Here is a 21,708-nt window from a genome sequence, read left to right as displayed (position 1 = left end):
AAGGACATGAGCTAAGTTATACCAAAATTCGGCTAAAGTCCCACTCCTACCACTGAAAGAGCACAAATATGGAAATTGGATAAAGGTAACAGATCCAGCTGTGGTGATCTCCTGGATCACTTAACACTTACTGAGAGCCTAGACTGAGGCCACAGGATGGTCAACACTGTCAAACCCTGGCTAGATCAGAGGAGGAATCAGGGAGGGTGACCAATGATGTCAAGCTGGAATACAGGGAAAAAGGAGCAACTACCCAGCTAAGAAATCTGTCTACAAATATGCAGTAAGTTTGCAGCTGCCGATTTCACATGAAGAAGTCTTAACAGGCCTCATAAGAACATAAGAACATAAGAAATAGGAGCAGGAGTAGGCCATCTAGCCCTTCGAGCCTGCCCCGCCATTCAATAAGATCATGGCTGATCTGTCGCTGCTCAGTTCCACTTTCCCACCCTCTCCCCATAACCCTTAATCCCCTCTCTTATCAAAAACCCATCAACCCGCTTCTTAAAAATATTTAGCGAGGCAGCCTCCACCACCTCAACGGGCAGAGAATTCCAGAGATTCACCACCCTTTGAGTGAAGAAGTTCCTCCTCAACTCCGTTCTAAACCGCCCCCCCTTTATCTTGAGGCTGTGCCCCCTAGTCCTACTGTCTTTTTTGAGCGGGAAGAGTCTCTCCACCTCTATCCTATCCATCCCATTCATCATCTTATACGTCTCAATGAGATCTCCCCTCATTCTTCTAAACTCTAGCGAGTACAAGCCTAGTTTATTCAGCCTCTCCTCATAGCTCAACCCCCTCAACTTCGGTATCAGCCTAGTAAACCTCCTCTGCACTCCCTCCAGGGCCAAAATATCCTTGCGCAGGTGCGGCGCCCAAAACTGCACACAGTACTCCAGCTGCGGCCTCACCAATGCCCTATACAGCTGCAGCAAGACCTCCCTACTTTTATATTCAATCCCCCTCGCTATGAAGGCCAGCATCCCATTCGCCTTCCTGACCACCTGCTGCACCTGCAAGCTGGGTTTTTGCGACTCATGCACAAGGACCCCGAGGTCCCTCTGCACCGTCGCCTGCTGCAGTTTTTCGCCACGTAAGTAATAGTCCTTCCTACCATTCTTCCTACCAAAGTGGACCACCTCACACTGACTCTTCCTAAGAACTGGACTCTAAAGATTAAATTACGAGGACGGATTACACAAACTAAAGTTTTATTCCCCAGAATATGAAAAGTTAAAGGGGCGGCTCTGTAGTTATCGTTGCTGTCTCACACCACCAGGGACCCAGGTTTAATTCCAGCCTGTCTGTGTGGAGTTTGCACATTCTTCCTGTGTCTGTGTGGGTTTCCTTCGGTTGCTCCGGTTTCCTCCCACCGTCCAATGATGTGTGAGTTAAGTGGATTGGCCATGCTAAATTGTCACTTTATGTCAGGAGATCAGCAGGGTAAATATTTGGGGTATGGGGATAGGGTCTGGGTGGGATTGTTGTTAGACCATAAGGTATAGGAGTAGAATTAGGCCACTATACCCTTCGAGTCTGCTCCACCATTCAATCATGGCTGATATTTTTCTCATCTCCATTCTCCTGCCTTTTCCCCATAACCCCTGATTCCCTTATTAATCTCAGTTTTGAGGTGCAGCTATGCACCTTGACAGTGTAGCTGTCTTGCAGCTGGTTTAAAGGCTGAAATTGTGTTTCAGAAGTTATCTGCCTCAGAACAGCTTCTACTGTTATATTTTAATATCTGCTAGCAAGCGTGGCTGCCTTATCCATGTGACCTGTAACTTGTCAAAGTCCTTTTCGAAGTAAGGTATTGTGTTAGAGTGGTAATATTCTGTGTTGTGGCTTTGCACACTCTGAGTATTCAGACAGCCGTGGTATTCGTGCTTAATGTGAGGAACCTCACAATACAATGAAAGCTCAATGAGATCCATTTCATTCTCCTCTAGCACTATTGAATTTTGATGTCTTCATTATTCATGGTCCTTTCTGTTATCTGGCAGGTTTCCTTTGCTAAAGGACACCAGTGAACAGGATGGGTTTTTACAACATCAATAATAGTTTAATGGTCACTATCACTGAGGCTAGTTTTCAAGTCCAAATTTCATTAATTGAATTAAAATTCCACCTGCTGCTGTGGTGGGATTTGAACACAACACAAACGCACTTAAGAAATAGAAGCAAGAGTGGCGATTCGGCCTTTCCAACCTGCCCTGTCATTCAGTATGATCATGGCTGATCTATGCCGGTCTCAGCTCCTTTTCTGTCCATTTCCCCATGTCCCCAGAGCCTCTGGATTAAAAGGCCAGTGACTTTAACATTAAACCCCTGTCTTCTCTATCCAGGTCTGTCAGTGCTGTCAGATGTATATCCAGCTCAGATTCTGCCTCAGCTACTGGACGAATACCAGACTTCATCACAAGGAGCGGGGAAAACTAGATGTGTGGAGACACGGATGAAGATGGGCGAAGTGCTAATGCGAAGTACAAGAGCATTGGGTGAGTGTGGATTGATTATTGGAGCTAATACCACCTTATGGGTAAGATACACGATGGCGCCTGAACTTGACCACTTCTTGCAAACTGCCCAGCAAATCCTCTAATTCTTTTACTCCCGTTTTATGCTTCTAAAAAACTCTATTCTAACCTTTTTAATCTCTGTAACAGTGCTTTAATTCAATCTGTTACATCATATTGAGTTGATCCTTCTCTACAGCCTAACAATGACTGTAACAGTACATTCTGCACCCTTTCCTCTCTGTATGGTATGCTTTGTCTGTATAGCACGCAAGAAAGAATACTTTTCACTGTGTGCTAACACGTGACAATGTGCAGGTTTGGAGGGTGGAAAGGCTTGTTCCTGTGCTGTACGGTGAAGAGTTGGAGTGTACAACTTTCCCACGTTCAGCTGCTGTTAACAGGACAGTCACAACTGCTGCAGTCCAAGTCCAAGGTCATTGTTCTCTGATTCTGATCCCTCTCACTGCCAGTACTTAAATGGTGGAATGTGAGCAACAGGAGATCCAAAGGGAGTATTTTTATTTGTTTGGAGGATCTGAGCATTGTCAGCATTTATTGCCCATTCCTAATTGCCCCTGAGCAGGTGGAGCTGAGTGGTCGCCTTGAACCACTGCAGGCCGTCTGTTGTAAATATACCCACAGTGCTGTTAGGGAGGGAGCTTCAGGATATTGATGTGAAGCAGCATTGATTATAGATCCAGCTCAGGGTGATATTTGACTTGGAGGGGAACTTACAGGTGCTGATGGTGTTCCCATGTGTTTGTACATTTCACTCACTGACTGAAGAGCAGTTATTTCCAGGATCATGCTAAGAAATGAACACAGGAGCTGAGGTTGGAGCTGCCAATATTTTTTTTGTTTATATCCAATTCAATCCAATCAAAGTTCAATTCAAAGTCTCAGCAAGTGAGACATTCCCAATCCAAGCTGACAAGGCAGGCATCCCACTTCCTGTCTTGGGTTTGATCTACATGATCCAAGCTGATTGGAGCAGGCATTGCGCCTCCTCCAAGGCTGGATCTAATTTGCATCTTAGCCAAAAGGCTGAGATGCTGATTTAAAAAATTGCTTTCAATGCAGCCTCAGTGTAACCTCATAACTTCAACCAAGTGCAGAACAAAACTAGACTTGATCTTAGACAAAAGGCGGAGAAGGTTGGAGCTGCCAAATGGCCAAGGTAATGACCACTGCTTCTTATCAGTGCTCTTTCCAGTCTTCACAAAGAAACCTTTGTCCTGGATAAGGTGCTTGTTTGGAGAGTTGGTGCAGACTCAATGGGCTAATTGTCTCCTTTGCACTGTAGGCATTCTCTGGTTCTGTGGTGTACTGTAATTAGTGTAACTAATTTGGCTTTCTCTTACTGTCTCAACCTACCCACCTTGATTTCCCTCTCTTCCTCAATGAAACTTATTGACCCACATGGCCCCCCTCTCTCCATCACCACCCATGCCATTCCATGGCCCACATTTTTCCCTCTACGGCCTCTCCCTTGTGCCTTTCCTCTCTCCACCCCCCTCCCCCCCCCCCCGCCTCAATGAGCCTCCCCCTGCCTTCTGCCTCCCTTCACCTGCTCCTGCCCCTCTCTGCTGCTCTCCTTCCCCTCTCCCATGGCCCACCTCTTTCTCCCTTCCTCTTCCACTGTTGGGCTCTCTCCCGGCCATCCCGCTCTCTCTAGGTGAGTTAGCTTCACATTATCGTGATCCATTGATCCGGGTGTTTTTGATGGGGACGCGAGATTCAGATGGTACAATGCGAGCCAGTAGCCTGTCGAACCTGGGGGAGCTCTGTCAGTGTCTGGACTTCGCTCTAGGATCAGTTGTTCACGAGGTAAGCACAAAGCTTAGGTGGAAGTGAATAATGCCTCTTGTATCTTAAAACCGTTTTTTATTGCCTAAAGCATCATGTCATTCCTGATGTGACTCGTGTTCCTGTACATTTGATACAGCCAGCCCGTGTAACAGGAATGGACCAGACTCCTGATCCCACCTCCCGCTCCCTCAGTGCTCCTTGTGCCCATGCTTGAAAAACCTCGAGATTATGGGAGGATCCAATCTAGAGACTACTAAACCCAAACCATGTAATTGAGACAACTGCTTCTCTGTTTCACTTGTCTTTCCCTTTCCTTGGTAATGTGCATAGAGGCTGAAAGACAGAGAGAGAGAAGCAGAGAAACAGAGTAAGTGGCCAAAGTCCAGGGGTACTTTCCATTAAGTAATGACATAAATATGGGTGGTGCAGTGGTTAGCAATGCTGCCTCAAAGTGCTAGGGGCCCAGGTTTAATTCCAGCCTCAGGTCACTGTCTACATGGAATCTGCATGTTCTCCCCGTGTCTGCATGAGTTTCCTCCGGGTGCTCTGGTTTCCTCCCACAGTCTGAAAGACATGCTGGTTAGATGCATTGGTCATGCTAAATTCTCTCCGTGTACCCATGGAATGGCATGGGTGGTGATGGAGAGAGGGGGGCCATGTGGGTCAATAAGGTTCATTGAGGAAGAGAGGGAAATCAAGGTGCTAGAGTGTGGTGACTAGGGGATTTTCACTAACTTCTTTGTGGTATTAATGTAAGTCTCCTTGTGATACTAATAAATAAATTTAAAAAACTTAAAATACTTAAAGAACTCAGTTGAGGTCCAGTGTATTAGGCAGCACACTCAACTCTGGGTCTCTACTATTGTAGACGTTAGAGTACAAACTCCAGGCTGATGCTGGGGAGTGCTATTCTTGAGGTGCTGATTTGGTAGATGTAGAATATTGCAGTGTTTTGAAGAAGAGTTCTCCCTGGTGATTTGGCTGACACCTTTGGGAGCCTGCTGTACACAACATAGCTGCAGGGTTCTCTACGTGACTATGCTGGGCAAATTGGAGTTTGTTTAGGATGGAACTTGGGAAAGCCAAAAAAGCGTGTTTAACTAGATAGGATCTATCCTGAACCAATAATCGACAATGTTCCCCAGTAGGTCCCTAACTGAAACCAGTTGCAGCTCTGAGGAGGTGAAAGGTGTTATAAAAATGCATGTGACATTCTGGAACAATTGTTAGAAAATTGCACAAATTCAAATCAATTGCTTGCAGTCTTCTTGAAGGCCTCATCTCCCATCCAGTCCGTGATTTCTCTCCCACTGCACCCCAAAAGCCTGCTGTGGCCGTCTCTGATCCCCTCTGCTTGCAGTCCCTGGACTCCCACCCCTTGTGGTCCAGTAAGATGGAATGTTGGGAGGTGTACAACAGCACAACAGATGACTCACTCTTATTAAGAATAGATTACAGGGTGAGCAAACAAAGCTGTGGAATGATGTACAAAAGAGAATTTTGGGTTACGTTGATTTCACTGAAAGCCCATGAGGACAGAGCACTAGAAGCTGTGGTGTTTTCCAAATGTTGAGGTTCAGAAGCCCAGGAGGAGGTGGAATTAATTCTGGGTTAGTGAGCAATCTTCATAGTCCTCCCCACAGGTTCTGATTTATACAGCTTCAGTGAGAGATCCATTCCCCTCCAGTCCCACTGACCTTTCTGATCTGCAGCCATCCTGTTCATCCACTACATCACCATCTGTGTGTGTGTGTGAGACGCCATTCCATGTCTGCAAGCTGCCATTTTACTTTAATGGGCAGATCCAAAATCAGATTTGATTCTTGATCTTACCCACACTCATTACACCAAATCGAAATATACAAAGCACTTAATTTTGCTGACTCTCTATAAATAACCCTGTTCTAAATCAGTGGTGAATGATGGATCCGCATTATCTTCTTGTTTGGTCTTTGCCTCACTGATTGCTCTTGGTTCACCGCAGCCTGGCAGGTTATTGAAGTTTTGGTAGAATCATCAGGAGAGTTGGTACCAAAGTGAGCCAGGTGAAGTTTAATGGTCCACACTCTCTTGTTTTACAGCACTGCAGATATGCGGTAATTGGGATGTTTTGGGTCACCTGAAGCAGTGTCTGGAACACATAAGCATTCTATAACAGTAAGATCCCTATAGAGGGAGGCCATGCAGCCCATCAAGTCTACACTGACTACAATCCCACCCAGACCTATCCCCCGTGACCCTACTTACTTATTTTACTAATCCCACTGACACTAATAGGCAATTTAGCACAGTCAGTCAATCTAACCAGCACATCTTTGGTGGAAACCAGAGCACCCAGAGGAAACCCATGCAGACATGGGGAGAACATGCGAAATTCCTACACTGACCCAAGCTGGGAATCGAACCTGAATCCCTGGAGCTGTAAGGCGGCAGTGTTAGAACATAGAAATACTACAGCACAAACAGGCCCTTCGGCTCACAAGTTGCGCTGATCTTATTTCTACCTACTAAGCTTACCTATAACCCTCAATCCTATTAAGTCCCATGTACTTATCCAGAAGTCTCTTAAAAGACCCTATCGAATTTGCCTCCACTACCACTGGCGGCAGCCAATTCCACTCACCCACCACCCCCTGAGTGAAAAATGTACCCCTGACATCTCCTCTGTACCTACTGTGTTAACCACTGTGCCACCCCCCAGTGTGCATTGTCATAATCTCTTGTGCTGTTCCTGGGTTTGGAATATTTTATTGCTGAAGCTTCCTCTATCATTGTCCTCAGGAATCAGATAAATTCTATCTTTGTGCAGAAAGCTACTTCCTGCTAAAGGCCACTGCATTTCCAATTACATCAGGCTGTATCTGACAGATTGGTATTGCGGTATTGATTAGAACAGAGGCAAGAGCTAGTGGGATAGCTACAGGAGAGTTAGTGGGAGGCTGCCTGGCAACATCGTCACACTCACCTGTGACTGGTACTGGCATAGACCATGTCTTGACTGGCAGTGGTACACACGTTACGTCACTTGCACCGTAAGGACCATTGATCAGTGAGCGGACTACTGGAAAAAAAATTTCCTCGCTAGTCTAGACACGCTTGAGGAGATTGGCACCCTCTACCCTACCCCAGTTCACAGAGCTTCCTCAGTCCAGATAGCATTGCTTTTAGAGTCAGCTCTGTACAGGCTGTGACCTTCCTGGTCACTTACTGAATGTGCAGTAGGATTCTGGACTGCAGCGATAGAACACCAAGTGGTGGGCAAGTGCCAACCTCCAAATAAATACTTCTCATTTACTGTGCAATTCATCAGTAGTGTCAGGGACTGCAGTGACTACGGCCATTAATCACGTACTTGTCTCTGTAGAGTCATTGCCATGTTTGTGATAGCTGTCAGTTTTAGCTATAAACTAATTCTCAACTCTGAATGTGACCATACAATGAGGCTGATGTTTTGCTGCAGTATTAGGGGAGTGCTGCACTGTCTCAGGATACCACTTCTTATAAAATCTGAAACTCTGTCTGCCTCTTTCCTGAACATTAAAAATCTTATGATTCTTCAAAAAGAGCAGAGAATTTCACTCTTTTGACCAATATTTATCCAATAAGCAACATTTGGTCATATGTTTCATCACTGTTGTTAACCTTACTGTAATTAAATTAGGTAAGAAGTCTCACAACACCAGGTTAAAGTCCAACAGGTTTATTTGGTAGCAAAAGCCAGTCGCTTTCAGAGCGCTCACTGCCCCTTTGTCAGTTAAGTGGGAGTTCAGCTCACAAATAGAACATATAAAGACATACACTCAAATTACAAAATAATAGTTGGAATGTGAGTCTTTACAGGGAATCAAGTCTTAAAGGTACAGACAATGTGAGTGGAGAGAGGGTTAAGTACAGGTTAAAGTGATGTGTATTATCTCTAGACAGGACAGTTAGTGAGATTTTACAAGTCCAGGCAAGTCGTGGGGGTTACAGATAGTGTGACATGAACCGAAGACCCCGGTTGAGACCCAGGATATCCCCACACCCCCACTTCTTGTCTTCAAACAACCACACAACCTCAAACAGACCATTGTCCACAGCAAACTACCCAGTCTTCAGGAGAACAGTGACCACAATATCACACAACCCTGCCACAGCAACCTCTGCAAAACATGCAGGATCATCAACACGGATACCATCATCACACGTGGGAACACCATCCACTAGGTACACGGTAAATACATTTGCAACTCAGCCAACGTTGTCTACCTGATACGCTGCAGGAAAGGATGTCCCGAGGCATGGTACACTGGGGAGACCATGCAGACACTATGACAACGCATGAATGATCACCACTCGGCAATCACCAGGCAAGAGTGTTCTCTTCCTGTTGAGGAACACTTCAGCGGCCACGGGTATTCGGTCTCTGATCTTCGGGAAAGCATTCTCCAAGGTGGCCTTCACAACACACGGTGGCACAGAATCGCTGAGCAGAGGCTGATAGCCAAGTTCTGCACACATGAGGACGGCATCAGTCAGGATCTTGGGTTCATGTCACACTATTTGTAACCCCCACGACTTGCCTGGGCTTGTAAAATCTCACTAACTGTCCTGCCTGGAGACAATACACATCTCTTTAACATGTGCTTAACACTCTCTCCACTCACATTGTGTGTACTTTTAAGACTTGATTATCTGTAAAAACTTGCATTCCAACTATTATTTTGTAAATTGAGTTTGTGTCTTTATATGCCCTGTTTGTGAACAGAACTCCCACTCACCTGACAAAGGAGCAGCGAGCGCTCTGAAAACTTTGTGGATTTTGCTACCAAATAAACCTGTTGGACTTTAACCTAGTGTTGTGAGACTTCTTACTGGGTTTACCCCAGTCCAATGCTGGCATCTCTACATTGTAATTAAATTGGCCACTGCATTTCCCACATTGCAATAATGACAGGACTTCATTGGCTGTAAGGATGTCCTGAGTTTGTAGAGATTGCCTCAGTGAAAAATAGTGGGAATAGGATGGTAATGTTAAAAAGACAAGGCTAAATGATTTGTGCCTTAATGTGAGAAATATTCACATTAAAGTGGATAAATTAGTCACATAAATAGATGTAGATAGGTATGATGTAGTCGGAATTATGGATGTAACGACAGAGTGACCAAGGATGGGAACTGAACATCCAGGGTATTCAGTGTATAGGACAGACAGACAAAAAGGTAAAGGTGGTGGAACTGCATCGCTTGTTAGAGAAGAAATTAACACCATACTGAGGAAGTATATTAGCTCCAACAATGTGGAATTTATATGGGTACAGCTAAGAAACACCAAGGGGCAAAAATATTTGTAAGTGGTGTATATAGACTCCCAAATTATAATGGTGATGTTGGTAATGACATCAAACAGGAGATTAGAGATGTATGCAATAAAGGGACATCTGTAATTATGGGTGATTTTAATCTGTATATAGATTGGACAAATCAGATTGTATCACAATACTGTAGAGGAGGAATTCCGGAGTGTATACGGGATGGTTTCTGGACCAATGCGTTGAGGAACCAACGAGAGAGCAGGCCATCCAAGACTGGGTACTGTGTAATAAAAAAGGGATACTTGGCAATCTAGCTGTACGAGACCCTTTGGGGAAGAGCGACCATAACAGAATTCTTCATCAAGATGGAGATTGACGTAATTGATTCTGAGACTAGGATCCTGAATCTAAATAAAGAAAACTATGAAGATGAGGCGTGAGTTGGCTATGATGGATTGGGAAACGTTACTTAAAGGGATGATGGTGACAAGGGCAAACATTCAAGGAGAGCATTGGGGGAACTGCAGCAACTATTTATTCCTGTGATAAAAGCAAAATATGGCAGATGCTGCAATCTGAAACAAAAACAGAAAATGCTGGAAAATTTTAGCAAGTCTGACAGCGCCAGTGGAGAGAGAATAGAGCTAATGTTTCAAGTCAGCCCTGACAAAGGGTCATCTAGACTTGAATCATTGGCTCTATTCTCTTCCCACAGATACTGTCAGACCTGCTGAGATTTTCCAGCATTTTCTGGTATTGTTTATTCCTTTCTGGTGCAATGACAGAACAGGAAAGGTGGCCAAACTGTGGCCCACAGGGAAAATTAGAGATGGTATTCGATCCAAGGAAGACGCATATGAATTGGTCAGATAAAACAATAGAACTGAGGATTGGGAGCAGTCTCGAATTCAGCAAAGGAGGACGAAGGGATTGATTAGGAAGGGGAAGTGGAGATGATCAGTGATTTCAAAAGGAAATTGGATGGGCAATTGAATGCAATAAACCTGCAGAGCTACAGAGATCGAGTGGAGGAATGGGACTACATTCGAGGAACTGCCTCAAGGAGGTGAGATTTCAATATCATCATCAGCCGGGTTAGATGTTACATTCAGCTGCATAAGCTCCTGCAGACCCGCTGACACCAGGTCTGTGTCATTTGAACTATGTCACTCTGTTGTCTCACTGATTTCCTTCTAGGTGACTGCATGTCTTGATGCCATTGTAAAGACAGAACGGGAAGCAGAAGTGCGCCGGGCTGCTGTTCATGTCATCACCCTCTTACTTCGGGGACTTGGTGAAAAAGCACTTCAGGTAAGGGAAACACTTATTTATCCTTTGTTGCAACAGAAAAAGGAGGTGATGAGCCGCTGTGATATTAACTTCCCCAGAGGGAGCCGCTGTACCATTGGGTTTTAGGCAGCATAGATAGCATGAGGAATTTGAGCACATGATCCAGACTGACACTCCAGTGCAGTACTGAGAACATTGCACTGTCTATGTTGTCATCTTTCAGATGAGATATTATTTCTGAGTTCTGTATAGTGATGGAAGGAGTCATCGACAGTGCTATCGAGTAGCACCTGCTCAGTGACGCCCAGTTTGGGTTTCGCCAGGGTCGCTCAGCTCCTGATCTCATTACAGCCTTGGTTCACACATGGACAAAAGAGCTGAATTCCAGAGGTGAAGTGAGAGTGACAGCCCTCGACATCAAGGCCGCATTTGACACATTCAGGACAGAGCAGCCCATTTGATTGGCACCACTTCTACAAACATTCAATCCCTCCACCACTGATGCTCAGTAGCAGCAATGTGTACTATTTACAAGATGCACTGCAGCAATTCACCCAAGATCTTTAGACAGCACCTTCCAAACCCACAATCACTTACATCTAGAAGGACAAGGGCAGCAGATACGTGGACACCACTACCTGCAAGTTCCCCTCCCAGTCACTCACCATCCTGGAATCAATGGGTATCGGGGCAAACTGCCTGCTGGTTGGAGTCATACCTGGCACATAGGAAGACGGTTGTGGTTGTGGTTGTGGAGGGCCAGTCATCTGAGTTCCAGGACATCTCTGCAGGAGTCCTTCAGGATAGTATCCTACACCCAACAATCTTCAGCTGCTTCATCAATGACCTTCCCTCCATCATAAGGTCAGAAGTGGGGCTATTTGTTGATGATTGCACAATATTCTGCACCATTTGTGACTCCTCAGATACTAAAGCAGTCCATGTTCAAATGCAGCAAGACCTGGACAATATCCAGGCTTGGGCTGACAAGTGGCAAATAACATTCATGCCACACAAATGCCAGGCAGTAACTATCACCAATAAGAGACACTCTAACCACTGGCCCTTGACATTTACCATCACTGAACCCTCCATTGTCAACATCCTTGGGGTTACCATTGACCAGAAACTCAACTGGACTCCCTACATAAACACAGTGGCTACAAGAGCAGGTCAGAGGCTGGGAATACTGCAGCGAGCAACTCACCGCCTAACTCCCCAAAGCCCATCCAATTACAAAGCACAAGTCAGGAGTGTGATGAAATACTCCACATTGTCCTGGATGGGTGCAGCTCCAACAGCACTTGAGAAGTTTGACAATATCCAGGATGAAATAGCCCACTTGATTGTCACCACATCCACAAACATTCAATCCACAAGCAATGCTCAGTACCATCTACAAAAGCACTGCAGCAATTCACCAAAGATCCTTAGACAGCACCTTCCAAACCCACAATCACTTCCATCTAGAAGGACAAGGATAGCAGATACATGGGAGCACCACTATCTGCACGTTCCCCTTCCAGCCACTCACCATCCTGACTTGGAAATATATCGCTGTTCCTTCACTGTCGCTGGGTCAAAATCCTGGAATTCCCTCCCTAACGGCATTGTGGGTCAACCCACAGAACATGGAGTGCAGCGATTCAAGAAGGCAGCTCACCAACATCTTCTCAGGGGCAATTAGGGATGGGCAATAAATGCTGGCCAGCCAGTGCCACCCATGTCCCACGAATGAATAAAAAGAATACTTTGAGGGGCTGGTGACGTTCCCAACAACGATGAAATAATCCTTCTGAGTTGTCTATGTCTAATCTGTTTCCTCTACCTGAATAATAGTTGGTCTGTAATGAGGAGAGCACACCCAGCATCTGAGATGAGCTATCAGGATTAATCATTTAATATTAATCAACTGACATAAATACTGTCCATATCATTCAATACTATGCCTAAGATTTGGCTTTTTATCCAATAAGGCAGGAAATATCAACAATAATGCGCTACATCATTTCTAAGAGCTTTAAATCTTGGCTAGGAAGCACAAACTTGCACAATGTTCAGACTATGTCCTTCACATTGTCAGGGTGAGGGCAGTCTGTTCTTTACTCTCTGGGGAGGTGGAACTGTCCTGAGAATAAGCTTCTAAAAACATGAGAATTGAACTGTTTGTCATCTGTCTTTATTATCACCTAATGTGGCTTATTTTCATATTGCACTTGGTGACATTCCTTTAAACTGCCTTTGGGTTTTTTCTACATTACAGGCACTGTATAAATACAAGGGGGAGTAAAATCTGTGCTGAATCAACTGTTTGAAATGACTGTTTGTTGATATTTATGTAATGAGTAGACTCACTAACCTGTGGGAATTTTTTTTATTTGTCCATAGGACGTGGGTGTCACTAGCTGGCCAGCATTTATCACCCATCCCTAGTTGCCCTTGAACTTAATGTCTTGCTAGTCCATTTCAGAGGGCAGTTGAAAGTCAACTACATTGCTGATCAAGATCTCGAGTCTTGTTTTTATCTTAAATAGGATGTGAACGTCGCTGACAATATCAGCATTTATTGCTCTTGAGAAGGTGATGGTGAACTACCTCTTTAAACCATTGAAGTGTGTGCAGAGTAGCTAAACCCAGACTGCTGTTGGAGAGGATGTTCCAGGATTTTGACCCAGCAATAGTGAAGGAATGGTGATATATTCTCTGTATGACTCGGAGGGGAGCTTGCAAGTGGTGGTTTTCCCGTGCGTCTGCTGCCCTTCTCCTTATAGAGATGGTGGAGGTTGTGAGTTTGCAAAGTGCTATTGAAGGAGCCTTGATGATTTGCTGCAGTGTATCTTGTATAAAGTACACTCTGCTGTGCCTATCCACTGTGAAGGAGTGAAGTTTTAAGATGAGAGGTCACTTGACATCAGGTTATAGTCTAACAGGTTTATTTGAAATCACAAGACTCACCTGATGAAGGAGCAGCGCTCTGAAAGCTCGTAATTCCAAATAAACCTGTTGTACTATAACCTGGTGTTGTGAGACTTCTCACTGTGCATACCCCATTCCAACATCGGCATCTCCACATCAGGTTCATGGTGAAGTGGAGAGAGGCACACAGACACAGTTTATAAGCAGAGTGACGATAGCCCAACACTAACAGTTAATCAAGAGCGTCGGTGGATAAGAATAGACAGTGTAGTGCAGTAACAAGTCTTTACAGGTAATCACGAGTGCAAATAGATAAATGCAAGCAGTTAAGTTTAATCAGTGTGTAAAGTGTCGACAGGTACAGAACAAGTGAAGGGATGGCATAAGAACCAATAATTTAAGGCAGAGAGATAATTACAATCAAAGAATGAGATGGTGCTAAACAGTATGCAAATTAATTCAGGATGCGAGGTCATACGACTCCAGGTTAAAATCCAACAGGTTTATTTGAAACCGTGAGCTTTCAGAGCACTGCTCCTTCATCAGGTGAGTCTTGTGATTTCAAATGAACCTGTTGGACTATAACCTGGTGTTGTGTGACTTCTCATCTTGACCACCCCAGTCCAACACTGCCAACTTTAAGGGCATTCAAATGGTCAGTGGATAGGCATGTGGATAACATTGGAATAGTTTAGGTTAGAGGGTCATTAGATTGGTTCCACTGGTCGGTGCAACATCGAGGGCCGAAGGGCCTGTACTGCACTGTAATGTTCTATGTTCCAACACCAACATCTCCACAAACTAATTCAGGCAGAGAGATCATTACCAACAATCAAGGTGTGCATGATATCAAAATGGGACAGAGATTTTTCCTCCAGAATAGATTACACATAGCATGACATGGACTCAAGATCATAGTTAAGGTTGTCTTCATGAATATGGAACTTGGCCATCAGTTTCTGCTCGGCGATTCTGCATTGTCACACGTCTCGAAGGTCGCCTTGGAAAACGCTTACTCAAAGATTGGAGGCTGAATGTCTTGGCTACTGAAGTGTTCTCCAACTGGACGAGTACACTCCTGCTTGGTGGTTGTCGAGCAGTGTCCATTCATCCATTGTTGTGGTATCTGAATGGCCTCACTGATGTACCATGCCTCAGGGCATCCTTTCCTGCAGCGTATTAGGTAGACAACATTGGCCAAGTCACGTGAGTACGTTTGGTGTACCTGATGGATGGTGTTCCCCCGTGTGGTGGTGATATCACATCAATGATCTGGCACATCCTGCAGAGGTTGCCGTGGCAGGGTTGTGTAGTGTCATGGTCGCTGTTGCCCTGAGGGCTGGGTAGCTTGCTGTGAACGGTGGTGTGTTTGAGATTAGGCAGCTGTGTGGAGGCCTTTGTGAGATGTTTGTTGTCATTGATGACATGCTGAAGGCTGTGAAGAACCTGGCGTAGTTTCTTCATTCCGCGGAATTACTGGTAAAGTCCAGCATTGATAGGTAGGAAAAGATGATGAAAAGAAAGGTAGGAAACTTCTTTTGTGTTTTTATATTTTTATAGGTATTTTGCAAACTGCAGTGAACAAACTACTAAAACAATAGCAGAAACAAAATCTGAGATTTATTTTTAATTGGTAGGTTTTTTAACTTAGCCTGGCATTCTGATTGGCTGCAGCGGGACAAAGGAGTTGGTTGGTTGAGGTTTTGTTTTTTTCTCTCCGTATATAATTATTAAAATCTGAATCAATATCACCCAGCCTGGCTCAGGAGGTGAGACAGGACAAACAAGCACACTTTTCCTCGGATGGTGATGGCTAACATGAGGGGACATAGCTTTAAATTAAAGGGTGGTAATTATAGGACGGATGTCAGAGGTAGGCTCTTTACTCAGAGGGTAGTAAGGTCATGGAATGCCCTGCCTGCAGCGGTGGATAGAGGAGAGCCGGTGGATGTGGTGTTTCTTGATTTTCAGAAGGCATTTGACAAGGTACCTCACAAGACGTTATTACAGAAGGTCAGGGGACATGGAGTTGGGGGTAGGTTGTTAGCATGGATAGAGGATTGGCTGTCAAATAGGAGGCAGAGAGTGGGGGTCAATGGGTGCTATTCGGATTGGCGGTTGGTGACTAGTGGAGTGCCGCAGGGGTCGGTGCTGGGGCCTCAGCTATTTACCATTTATATAGATGATCTGGAGGAGGGAACCGAGTGTATGGTGTCGAAATTTGCTGATGACACCAAGATTGGTGGAACGGCAAATTGCACGGAGGGTGTGGAGAGTCTGCAGAAGGATCTAGATAGGCTGGGCGAATGGGCCAGGAACTGGCAAATGGAATTTAATGTTGGCAAATGTGAGGTTGTCCACTTTGGTAGGAATAATGGTAGGAAGGACAATTGCTTACATGGTGAAAAAACTGCAGCATGCGACGGTGCAGAGGGACCTCGGGGTCCTTGTGCATGAGTTGCAAAAACCCAGCCTGCAGGTGCAGCAGGTGGTCAGGAAGGCGAATGGGATGCTGGCCTTCATAGTGAGGGGGATTGAATATAAAAGTAGGGAGGTCTTGCTGCAGCTGTATAGGGCACTGGTGAGTCCGCAGCTGGAGTACTGTGTGCAGTTTTGGTCGCCGCACTTACGCAAGGATATTTTGGCCTTGGAGGGAGTGCAGAGGAGGTTTACTAGGCTGATACCGGAGTTGAGGGGGTTGAACTATGAGGAGAGGCTGAATAAACTAGGCTTGTACTCGTTAGAGTTTAGAAGAATGAGGGGAGATCTCATTGAGACGTATAAGATGTTGAATGGGATGGATAGGATAGAGGTGGAGAGGCTCTTCCCGCTCAGAAAGGACAGTAGGACTAGAGGGCACAGCCTCAAGATAAAGGGGGGGTAGTTTAGAACGGAGTTGAGGAGGAACTTCTTCACTCAAAGGGTGGTGAATCTCTGGAATTCTCTGCCCGCTGAAGTGGTGGAGGCTGCCTCGCTCAATATTTTTAAGACGCAGGTTGATAGGTTTTTGATAAGAGAGGGGATTAAGGGTTATGGGGAGAGGGCGGGAATGTGGAACTGAGCCACGACAGATCAGCCATGATCTTATTGAATGGCGGGGCAGGCTCAAGGGGCTAGATGGCCTACTCCTGCTCCTATTTCTTATGTTCTTATGTTGTGGACTCGCCAACTTTAAGGGCGTTCAAATGGTCAGTGGATAGACATATGGATAACATTGGAATAGTTTAGGTAGAGGGTCATTAGATTGGTTCACTGGTTGGTGCAACATCGAGGGCCGAAGGGCCTGTACTGCGCTGTAATGTTCTATGTTCTATCCTGCTTCTGTATTTTGATTAATCTCAGTTGATATTCGGGAGTGTTGCACCTCAGGGAGCAGGCTTGAGAGGGAGGTTTGACAAAGGGTCATCTGGACTCGAAACGCCAGCTCTTTACTCTTCTTACAGATGCTGCCAGACCTGCTGAGATTTTCCAGTGTTTTTCTCTTTTGGTTAGAGAGGGAGGTATTGATTGATTGTGTTAAATTTATCTGTGAGCGATAGAGACAAAGTCATCCACTAAGGTGTACAATGTTTCTTTTTGGTGTAAACCTTCCTGAAATGTTTTGTCATTTTGATTAGTTTAATCGTAAAACAGCAGCAAATAAAAACTGAATTTGCAAATGAGTAAATCAAAAACTAAGAAAACAGTTGTCAAACACTCAGGACTTAAAAATGTCAATACTGAATAGCAATCAGTGTAATGTAGAAATTAGTGGCACATTAATCAATCAAATTCCCAATGACCAAACCTTATCTTTTCAACTCAAATATCAAACCCATTCTTCACAATGTCCAAGAGCATTTTACTGCCAATATTGAACAAAATATCACATCAGATATTTAAATCCCGCTCCATAACAAGATTACTTGTAGAATCATCTTTTACTACCTTACTTTAAGGTTTTGACTCCTTTTAAAAGCCTAGCAAATGACTGGGTGTTCACCACAAACGTTCCTGATGCCGTGAAAAATCTCTTTGCATGCATGAGTTACTGTTGGGTTTCTAATTGTAGCTTTGAACTCCTCATACATTTCTGTTCCTTTGTGTTGAAGAATATTAGAAAAATTCATGGATCGGGAGAGCAAAGCACAAGGAATAGCAGCTGAGAGCTTGCAGTGAGTCAGGGCCAACCTGTTTCTCGGCCTAACAATCCTCAGTCAACTCCTGTTGCAAGTTTGCAGAACCCTGCCCTAATATTCATCCCTCAATAGTGAGACTGTTTCCTTTGTGAATGTTGCTGTGCTGACTGACTCCCGCTATCCCGTTTTCCCAGTACTGACTGGCTCCCACTATCCCGTTTTCCCGAGCTGACTGACTCCCGCTATCCTGTTTTCCCAGTACTGACTGGCTCCCACTATCCCGTTTTCCCGAGCTGACTGGCTCCCACTATCCCATTTTCCCAAGCTGACTGGCTCCCACTATCCCGTTTTCCCAAGCTGACTGGCTCCCACTATCCCGTTTTCCCGAGCTGACTGGCTCCCACTATCCCGTTTTCCCGAGCTGACTGGCTCCCACTATCCCGTTTTCCCAGTGCTGACTGGTTCCTGCTATCCCGTTTTCCCAGTGCTGACTGGCTCCCGCTATCCCGTTTTTCCAGTGCTGATTGGCTCCCGCTATCCTGTTTTCCCAGTACTGACTGGCTCCCGCTATCCCGTGTTTCCGAGCTGACTGGCTCCCACTATCCCGTTTTCCCACTACTGACTGAATGTGATCACTGTCACTAGAGAGGTAGTGCTCGATAGACTAGCGGGACTGGTGGTGGACAAGTCCCCAGGACCGGATGGAATGCATCCCAGGGTTCTGAAGGAAATGGCAGAGGTGATAGTGGATGCCTTAGTGATTATTTTCCAAACCTCGCTGGATTCCGGGGAAGTGCCGGAAGATTGGAAAACGGCTAATGTAACGCCGCTGTTTAAAAAGGGTAGCAGGCAAAAGGCAGGGAATTATAGGCCGGTTAGTTTAACGTCTGTTGTAGGAAAAATGCTTGAATCCGTCATCAAAGAAGAAATAGCGAGGCACCTTGAGAAGAATTGTTTGATAGAGCAGACGCAGCACGGATTTGTTAAGCGGAAGTCGTGTCTGACGAATTTATTGGAATTCTATGAGGATGTGTCTAGTGCGGTGGACAGGGGGGAACCGGTGGATGTGGTGTTTCTCGATTTTCAGAAGGCATTTGATAAGGTGCCGCACAAAAGGTTGTTACAGAAGGTTAGGGGGCATGGAGTTGGGGGTAAGGTGTTAGCGTGGATAGAGGATTGGCTGTCAAATAGGAGGCAGAGAGTAGATGTCAATGGGTGCTATTCGGATTGGCGGTTGGTGACTAGTGGAGTGCCCCAGGGATTGGTGCTGGGGCCTCAGCTATTTACCATTTATATAGATGATCTGGAGGAGGGAGCTGAGTGTAGGGTGTCGAAATTTGTTGATGACACAAAGATAAGTGGAAAAGCAAATTGTGCGGAGGGTGTGGAAAGTCTGCAGAGGGATCTAGATAGGCTAAGCAAGTGGGCGAGGACCTGGCAGAGGAATACAATGTTGGCAAGTGTGAGAACATAAGAAATAGGAGCAGGAGTAGGCCATCTAGCCCTTCGAGCCTGCCCCGCCATTCAATAAGATCATGGCTGATCTGTCGCTGCTCAGTTCCACATTCCCGCCCTCTCCCCATAACCCTCAATCCCTTCTCTTATCAAAAACCCATCAACCCGCTTCTTAAAAATATTTAGCGAGGCAGCCTCCACCACTTCAACGGGCAGAGAATTCCAGAGATTCACCACCCTTTGAGTGAAGAAGTTCCTCCTCAACTCCGTTCTAAACCGCCCCCCTTTTATCTTGAGGCTGTGCCCCCTAGTCCTACTGTCTTTTTTGAGCGGGAAGAGTCTCTCCACCTCTATCCTATCCATCCCATTCATCATCTTACATGTCTCAATGAGATCTCCCCTCATTCTTCTAAACTCTAACGAGTACAAGCCTAGTTTATTCAGCCTCTCCTCATAGTTCAACCCCCTCAACTCCGGCATCAGCCTAGTAAACCTCCTCTGCACTCCCTCCAAGGCCAAAATATTCTTGCGTAAGTACGGCGCCCAAAACTGCACACAGTACTCCAGCTGCGGCCTCACCAATGCCCTATACAGCCGCAGCAAGACCTCCCTACTTTTATATTCAATCCCCCTCGCTATGAAGGCCAGCATCCCATTCGCCTTCCTGACCACCTGCTGCACCTGCAGGCTGGCGCTGGATTCCGGGGAAGTGCTGGAAGATTGGGAAGCGGCTAATGTTACGCCGTTGTTTAAGAAGGGTGCCAGGCAAAAGGCAGGGAATTTATAGGCCGGTTAGTTTAACGTCTGTTGTAGGTAAAATGTTAGAATCCGTCATCAAGGAGGAAATAGCGAGGCATCTTGAGAGGAATTGCCTGATAGAGCAGACGCAGCACGGTTTCGTTAAGGGGAAGTCATGTCTGACAAATTTACTGGAGTTCTATGAGGATGTGTCTAGGGCGGTGGATAGAGGAGAGCCGGTGGATGTGGTCTTTCTAGATTTTCAGAAGGCGTTTGACAAGGTACCTCACAAGAGGTTATTGCAGAAGGTCAGGGGACATGGAGTTGGGGGTAGGGTGTTAGCGTGGATAGAGGATTGGTTGTCAAATAGGAGGCAGAGAGTGGGGGTCAATGGGTGCTATTCGGATTGGCGGTTGGTGACTAGTGGAGTGCCCCAGGGGTCGGTGCTGGGGCCTCAGCTATTTACCATTTATATAGATGATCTGGAGGAGGGAACCGAGTGTAGGGTGTCGAAATTTGCTGATGACACCAAGATTGGTGGAACGGCAAATTGTGCGGAGGGTGTGGGGAGTCTGCAGAAGGATCTAGATAGGCTGGGCAAATGGGCCAGGAAATGGCAAATGGAATTTAATGTTGGCAAGTGCGAGGTGGTCCACTTTGATAGGAATAATGGTAGGAAGGATCATTACTTACGTGGCGAAAAACTGGGAGGTTATCCACTTTGGCAGGCATAATAGTAGGAGGGATTACTATTTAAAGGGCGAAAAGCTGCAGCATGCTACGGTGCAGAGGGACCTGGGGGTCCTTGTGCATGAGTCGCAAAAACCCAGCCTACAGGTGCAGCAGGTGATCAGGAAGGCAAATGGGATGCTGGCCTTCATAGCGAGGGGGATTGAATATAAAAGTAGGGAGGTCTTGCTGCAACTGTACAAGGCACTGGTGAGGCCGCAGCTGGAGTACTGTGTGCAGTTTTGGTCACCGCACTTACGCAAGGATATTTTGGCCTTGGAGGGAGTGCAGAGGAGGTTCACTGGGCTGATACCGGAGATGAGGGGGTTGAACTATGAAGAGAGGCTGAATAGACTGGGCTTGTACTCGTTAGAGTTTAGAAGGATGAGGGGGGATCTTATTGAGACGTATAAGATGATGAAGGGGATGGATAGGGTAGCGGTTGAGAGGTTCTTCCCGCTCAGAAAGGACAACAGGACTAGAGGGCACAGCCTCAGGATAAGGGGGAGGGAGGGAGCAGTTTAGAACAGAGTTGAGGAGGAACTTCTTCACTCAAAGGGTGGTGAATCTCTGGAATTCTCTGCCCATTGAAGTGGTGGAGGCTACCTCGCTAAATATATTTAAGTCACGGGTAGATAGGTTTTTGGTAGGCAAGGGGATTAAGGGTTATGGGGAGAAAGCGGGAAAGTGGAACTGAGCCACTTCAGATCAGCCATGATCTTATTGAATGGCGGGGCAGGCTCGAGGGGCTAGATGGCCTACTCCTGCTCCTATTTCTTACGTTCTTATGTTCTCACTATCCAGTTGCTCAGTAAGACAGATTCCAGGGTTATGTTCTAA

The 21,708-nt window shown here is 45.7% G+C and overlaps 1 protein-coding gene across 3 annotated transcripts in view; it reads left to right on the top strand.

Annotated features, from left to right (window-relative positions):
- Positions 1-21,708, top strand: part of tango6 (transport and golgi organization 6 homolog (Drosophila)) — a 117,675-nt gene that overhangs the window by 86,876 nt on the left and 9,091 nt on the right. For 2 of the 3 annotated variants that reach the window (XM_080186605.1, XM_080186606.1), the window contains exons 15-17: positions 2,346-2,498; positions 4,195-4,346; positions 10,820-10,933. In XM_080186605.1, coding sequence (XP_080042731.1) covers positions 2,346-2,498; positions 4,195-4,346; positions 10,820-10,933 — 419 coding nt within the window. Of the gene's footprint in view, positions 1-2,345; positions 2,499-4,194; positions 4,347-10,819; positions 10,934-21,708 lie in introns of those variants that run through there. The other variant, XM_080186607.1, reaches the window with a different exon arrangement.

The sequence above is a fragment of the Carcharhinus amblyrhynchos genome, chromosome 4, assembly GCF_965287045.1.
Source record: "Carcharhinus amblyrhynchos chromosome 4, sCarAmb.v2.hapA, whole genome shotgun sequence".
Taxonomy (NCBI): domain Eukaryota; kingdom Metazoa; phylum Chordata; class Chondrichthyes; order Carcharhiniformes; family Carcharhinidae; genus Carcharhinus; species Carcharhinus amblyrhynchos.
This window is presented reverse-complemented; position numbering and strand designations above follow the sequence as displayed.